General features: G+C 47.7%; 1 protein-coding gene across 1 annotated transcript; it reads left to right on the top strand.

Moving 5' to 3' along the window:
• The first annotated feature begins 1,880 nt into the window (after positions 1 to 1,880).
• LOC110491286 (5-hydroxytryptamine receptor 7-like) lies at positions 1,881 to 5,722 on the top strand. Its single transcript, XM_021564635.2, has 2 exons — positions 1,881 to 2,326; positions 4,241 to 5,722. Exons 1-2 carry the CDS (start codon positions 1,881 to 1,883, stop codon positions 5,046 to 5,048), a joined length of 1,254 nt encoding a protein of 417 aa, XP_021420310.2. The 3' UTR covers positions 5,049 to 5,722.
• The last annotated feature ends 1,033 nt before the right edge of the window (positions 5,723 to 6,755 follow it).

Below are 6,755 nucleotides of genomic sequence, written 5' to 3'. Positions count from 1 at the left end.
GTTTGAAAATGCGAAGAAGGAATAAAATGACATTTTTTTTTAAATGTATTATGATTTATTTAAAAAAAAAATGTGAATCACATTTTCATTTGGCGTACCCCCGACGGTATTGCGCATATCCCTGTTTGGGAATACCTGCCCCAAATGGATAGTTTTGCACTTCTCAAGGTGGAGAGGATAATTGAAAAGTGACTCCAAAAAGCCTCTTCGTATAATCTTGGGTATTGTAAAATATCGGCCGAATCGGCTTTAGTCTTATGAATAATACAGGACAGGTCAGATAAACACACTTCAGTACATCATAACCCCATGACATACTTGGCTGTGACCAGGTGTCGATCAGATTACAGTACTATATTTGCACATTTTACACGAATAGTATTTATTTTGCTGTTCCAGTACCCGACCTCACAGCCTGAGAACAGCGGATTGACAGTATGATTTACAACAACATATTTCCCATTCATGTCAACATTCTCTGATGTGTGAACTGTTACGGAGTCTAGTTGATAGGTATTCGACTAGCCGGACTGTTCCCGGGACTCCCATGTGTAGGGATTTGTACAATGCACAAACAAGGCTATTGAACCTGACATTGGTGTTTGTCTTTATTCCTTTATCCAACATATCATACTGAAACATGAACCTCCAACCATCTTTGTGGTACCATTTGAAAGGCCACATTTGAATGTATTCACATTTGAGTACATGTATCAGTTAGAATATGACACCCACCCTTGTATGTCTCAACCGATGTCGGGCACGACAGAAAAACATCAGATGGTGTAAAATAGGGTTTAAGCTACATTTGCGAATATGAAAAAAATATGAAAAAAATAACTGAGTTTGCGCGTTTTTTAGATAGGCCTAATTGACGTTTTAAGGTAAATTTTAAAAAAAAATAATACAATAAGGAAATGTATATGTTTTTAAAGGTGGAGTGTTCAAAATAAGTCAACTTTGAACACATTTATCTGTTGAATGTTTTGCCGTACAAAAAGTCACTACTTCTACAATGGGCACATGTGTACGGAAGGTTTGGTTCAAATGAAAACGGGTGCTGTCAAAAAGTGATCCGAATTCAAATGGACGTGTACATACCATGGCCTCACCGGGCTCCATCCTACTTCAACGTAGCGATTATATGCGAACAGCGACAGTGTAACGCCGGGGGTCTCGATCCAGGGTCTCCCAGAACCCAGACCTGCTTAACCACGACAGCTCCAATAAGTTGCTACAGTAGGCTATATATGCATTTCTCGTGGCCATATTGCAGCCTACACATTTATTTGGCCTACTTTGAAACTCTATTACAGCCAATAAAATGAGGTATTTGGATACAGCTCCCCGTGTCTCCATGCGTAATTGTCCGTGGCCGCATTGGATTGGTTGACTATTCAGACAATGACATATTTATTTAATGTCTTGAATAAATCATTGATAGATTTGAAATGGTTTTAAATATATTTGCTAGTACTCCAATATTCCGGGTGTTTCGGATGTCATTTGTTACCCAGATATAATTGCGCTGACATGCCCCCAGGAGCTGTTATTTTTAGGTGGCGTCCAGAGGTGCGAGATGTCCGCAGAAATATTTTCTATACATTTTTTCCGCCGTGCGTTTTGAGTAATGTCCATAAAATAGAGCGTGTTTCTGACTTGGACTTGGTTACTATGAATGTGCGCTCTGGGCGGACGATGCAGATTAGTCATTTACATCACATATGCCCACATGCACGTCTGTGGGTAGGCATTTTTCGGGGTTGCATGTTCATGGATTAAAACCAACCAGCATGGTCGTGGATACAAATGTAACTTTCAACCACAGCAACATGAGATCTTACGCGACAGAGAGAGCGGAAGAGCCTGACGCAACTAACATGATTTCGGAGGCGCTCGTTCCACACTTGCTGAAGATTGTACAAGAGGCGGCGGAGGCGGTGTCCCCCACTTCGCAGTCTTCAACTCTGCTGATGGAGAATGGCACCAGGTGCGGGGAACAAATTCGGAACTACGACAAGGTGGAGAAAGTATTTATTGGAGCGATCCTCACCACGCTCACGCTGTTTACTATCTGCGGGAACTTGCTGGTGGTGATTTCGGTGTGCTTCGTGAAAAAGTTGCGGCAGCCGTCCAACTATCTGATCGTGTCTCTGGCGGTTGCCGACCTTTCAATCGCGCTGGCAGTTATGCCGTTTGTCAGTATAACGGACCTTATTGGGGGGCAATGGGTTTTTGGCCAAGTCTTCTGCAATGTTTTTATTGCCATGGACGTGATGTGTTGCACTGCATCCATAATGACGCTGTGCGTAATTAGCATAGACAGGTAAGTGCCGTTCCAACTCCTATTTCCCAGTGATTGACGACGTTGAGCCGGCGTTGTGCCGAAAATCTCCCCCATGACAGAATCCCACCACTCCCCTTCTAATTTCCTTAATTTTGTGGCTAGAGTCAAATACTTCCTATAGAACAAAACTGAGATTAATAATTAATGCATGTGTGTTATATTAAACATAGAGGAGGGAGTAAAATGTTGGTAAGCAATAAACATTTCAGAACAACTATGGGACTGGACGCCCCCGGGTGCGGGCGGGTGCTGGAGGGGGGGGGGGGGGGGGAGCGCCATATTGAAACAAATATCCAAACCGAAAACTGCAGACAAAAATGCTTTCTGCTACTAAGATCAGTGAAATGTCGGTTAAACTGACAACGGAGTGAAGAGCAGAAATCTCAACTAGCAAGCAAGTAGCAGCAATGAAGAGGGGGAGGGGGGGGGGGGGTTCTGGCAGGGGAAGATTTTCGGCACAACACCGGTACTCATTTTGGTGCCAATACTGTTTATATTTAGGTGCAGGAACTCCGCAATACTTTTGAGATAATATTCTATAAGAGGAACAGGATCTCAAGCAGTAGAACATTCGAAGTGCCGTTACTCAGCTCCAGCTCTGGTGAAGCACTGCTATTACCTACATAGAAGGACAAGTGTATTGTTTGTGTTGTTTTACAAGGTTATTAAATACGTTTGGTTATGATTGTTAATTATGCATTTAATTGTTAATTGCATTTAATTTGTTAAATAAAAATGGTGGTTTGTATTTTGTGCACACATCGGCTACTTGATGAAATTGTGTGTTAATATTCCCATACATATATTCCCGTGCACCAGTTGGTCAACTAAATTAAAAATATATATTCAAAAAATCTATCATACATATTTACATAGTATATTGAGTGGGTAACACTTTCACCTCCAGAACTATATTTCCCCCATGCAGCTGGATCGAGCTCTTTATGTCCCTGCTGTTCCCTCTACTCTGTCTCTCTGCTTCTCCCTCTACTCTGTCTCTCTGCTTCTCCCTCTACTCTGTCTCTGCTGCTCCCTCTACTCTGTCCCTGCTGCTCCCTCTACTCTGTCTCTCTGCTTCTCCCTCTACTCTGTCTCTGCTGCTCCCTCTACTCTGTCCCTGCTGCTCCCTCTACTCTGTCTCTGCTGCTCCCTCTACTCTGTCTCTGCTTCTCCCTCTACTCTGTCTCTCTGCTGCTCCCTCTACTCTGTCCCTGCTGCTCCCTCTACTCTGTCCCTGCTGCTCCTTCTATTCTGTCCCTGCTGCTCCCTCTACTCTGTCTCTGCTGCTCCCTCTACTCTGTCTCCCTGCTGCTCCCTCTACTCTGTCTCTGCTGCACCCTCTACTCTGTCTCTGCTGCTCCCTCTACTCTGTCTCTGCTTCTCCCTCTACTCTGTCTCTCTGCTGCTCCCTCTACTCTGTCTCTGCTGCTCCCTCTACTCTGTCTCTGCTGCTCCCTCTACTCTGTCTCCCTGCTGCTCCCTCTACTCTGTCTCCCTGCTGCTCCCTCTACTCTGTCCCTGCTGCTCCCTCTACTCTGTCCCTGCTGCTCCCTCTACTCTGTCTCTGCTGCTCCCTCTACTCTGTCTCCCCGCTGCTCCCTCTACTCTGTCTCCCTGCTTCTGCTCCTATCCTGTTGTAATAATAGTAACTCAAGCTCGTAAGGAGTTCAGAATTCCATTCTCAAAAGTATAGCCCAGCTGTAGTAGGCTACATTATAATAACATTGTTATACAGTATCTTATTATAATCGCTATAGTTCATTTGGGGTGAATAACTCCCCAGTGTTTGTTTTCTGTTCATGTAATGTATTTACAGTAGTATGTTCTGTATGTATAAACAGTTTATGTTTATTAGCTAATTAATGATATGTATTTTTTGCTGTTTGTTCTGAGGTACCTGGGCATAACCAAGCCTCTGACCTACCCTATGAGGCAGAATGGCTGTTGCATGGCCAAGATGGTGCTGTCCGTGTGGCTCCTCTCCGCCTCCATCACCCTGCCCCCCCTCTTCGGCTGGGCCCAGAACGTAAATGACAACAAGGTGTGTCTGATCAGCCAGGACTTTGGTTACACCATCTACTCCACCTCAGTGGCGTTCTACATCCCCGTATCCGTCATGCTCATTATGTACTACCGCATCTACCGCGCCGCCAAGCTCAGCGCCGCCAAGCACACCATCACGGGCTTCCCGCGGGTCGGGGAGGAGGCGGCGCGGGGGGAAGAGGAGGAAGTCATGGAGGAACAGGAGGAGGAAGAGGACAGCGTGGACTGTGTGTCGGCCGCTCTGAGGCTCCACAGGGAGGTGGAGGAGTGCACGCGATTCTCCCGGCTCGTGAGGAGCAACCGGAGGAACATGTCCATCTTCAAGCGGGAGCAGAAGGCAGCAGCCACCCTGGGGATCGTGGTAGGGTCCTTCAGTGTCTGCTGGATGCCTTTCTTCTTACTGTCCACGGCCAGACCCTTCATCTGCAGGGCGGACTGCCCTAGCTGTGTGCCCTTGTGGGTGGAGAGGACCCTGTTGTGGCTGGGCTATGCCAACTCCCTCCTCAACCCTTTCATCTACGCCTTCTTCAACAGGGACCTGAGGACCACCTACCGCAACCTGCTGCGTTGTCGTTATCGCAACATCAACCGCAAGCTGTCCGCCGTCGGGATGCACCAGGCCCTCAAACTGGTTGAAAAGACTCACTCTGTTATCTAAATGTGACCATGGTGTTATTGTTGTGGTTTTGTGGCAGCTGCTATCTAAATGGTGTTATTGTTGTGGTATTGTGGGAGTTGCCATCTAAATGGTGTTATTGTTGTGGTATTGTGGGAGTTGCCATCTAAATGGTGTTATTGTTGTGGTATTGTGGTAGTTGCCATCTAAATGGTGTTATTGCTGTGGTTTTGTGGGAGTTGCCATCTAAATGGTGTTATTGTTGTGGTTTTGTGGTAGTTGCCATCTAAATGGTGTTATTGTTGTGGTATTGTGGGAGTTGCCATCTAAATTGTGTTATTGCTGTGGTTTTGTGGGAGTTGCCACACTGAGAAAGTCTTGGGTCAATGGTATCTGCTTGCCTGGTCCTCTACTCAAGATCTTGCATGTCCAGACAGTCTAAAACAGGGCTCTGTCACGACTTCCGCCGAAGTTGGCTCCCCTGCCTGTTTCGGGCGGTGCTCGTCGGTGGTCGTCACCGGCCTACTAGAAGTTGGCTCCCCTGCCTGTTTCGGGCGGTGCTCGTCGGTGGTCGTCACCAGCCTACTAGAAGTTGGCTCCCCTGCCTGTTTCGGGCGGTGCTCGTCGGTCGTCGTCACCGGCCTACTAGAAGTTGGCTCCCCTGCCTGTTTCGGGCGGTGCTCGTCGGTGGTCGTCACCGGCCTACTAGCCACCCCCGATCCCTTTTTCGTTTTCTGTTTGTTTTGTCTTATTAGTTGCACCTGTGTCTATTTGTGTGTGCTTGATGGGCTTCCTTATTTAAAGTGCGTATACCCGCCCTTGTTTTGTGCGGGATTACTCTTGTGTTATTTAGGTGTGTTCGTGTTCTGGACCTGGTACCCTGTGTTGTGTGTTGGTACCCTGTGTTGTGGGTTGGTACCCTGTGTTGTGGGTTGGTACCCTGTGTTGTGGGTTGGTACCCTGTGTTGTGGGTTGGTCCCTGTGTTGTGGGTTGGTCCCTGTGTTGTGGGTTGGTACCCTGTGTTGTGGGTTGGTACCCTGTGTTGTGGGTTGGTACCCTGTGTTGTGGGTTGGTCCCTGTGTTGTGGGTTGGTCCCTGTGTTGTGGGTTGGTCCCTGTGTTGTGGGTTGGTACCCTGTGTTGTGGGTTGGTCCCTGTGTTGTGGGTTGGTCCCTGTGTTGTGGGTTGGTCCCTGTGTTGTGGGTTGGTCCCTGTGTTGTGGGTTGGTCCCTGTGTTGTGGGTTGGTCCCTGTGTTGTGGGTTGGTCCCTGTGTTGTGGGTTGGTCCCTGTGCTGTGGGTTGGTCCCTGTGTTGTGGGTTGGTACCCTGTGTTATGGGTTGGTCCCTGTGTTGTGGGTTGGTTCCTGTGTTGTGGGTTGGTACCCTGTGTTGTGGGTTGGTCCCTGTGTTGTGGGTTGGTCCCTGTGTTGTGGGTTGGTCCCTGTGTTGTGGGTTGGTACCCTGTGTTGTGGGTTGGTACCCTGTGTTGTGGGTTGGTACCCTGTGTTGTGGGTTGGTCCCTGTGTTGTGGGTTGGTCCCTGTGTTGTGGGTTGGTCCCTGTGTTGTGGGTTGGTCCCTGTGTTGTGAGCATTGCTCTTTGTGCCATAGTAAAGTGCACCTCTTCCTGTGGAACTCTCTGCTCTCAGCGCCTGATTCTTCCTCACACACCTAGTCCCGCCTGGAGAGTCATCCTCCTGTAGGTTTTAACTCCAACCCTGTTCCTGGAGAATCACCCTCCTGTAGGTTTT

Source organism: Oncorhynchus mykiss, chromosome 16 (genome assembly GCF_013265735.2).
Source record: "Oncorhynchus mykiss isolate Arlee chromosome 16, USDA_OmykA_1.1, whole genome shotgun sequence".
In the NCBI taxonomy this organism is placed as follows: Eukaryota; Metazoa; Chordata; class Actinopteri; order Salmoniformes; family Salmonidae; genus Oncorhynchus; species Oncorhynchus mykiss.
Note: the sequence above shows the minus strand (reverse complement) of the source record. Positions and strands in the feature narration are given on the sequence as shown.

Excerpts from the sequence above, each read along its gene's own strand:
- LOC110491286 (XM_021564635.2), top strand. The coding sequence starts at position 1,881 with ATGATTTCGGAGGCGCTCGTTCCACACTTGCTGAAGATTGTACAAGAG. Across the intron at positions 2,327-4,240 it reads TGCGTAATTAGCATAGACAG|GTACCTGGGCATAACCAAGC; the intron begins GTAAGTGCCGTT and ends GTTTGTTCTGAG.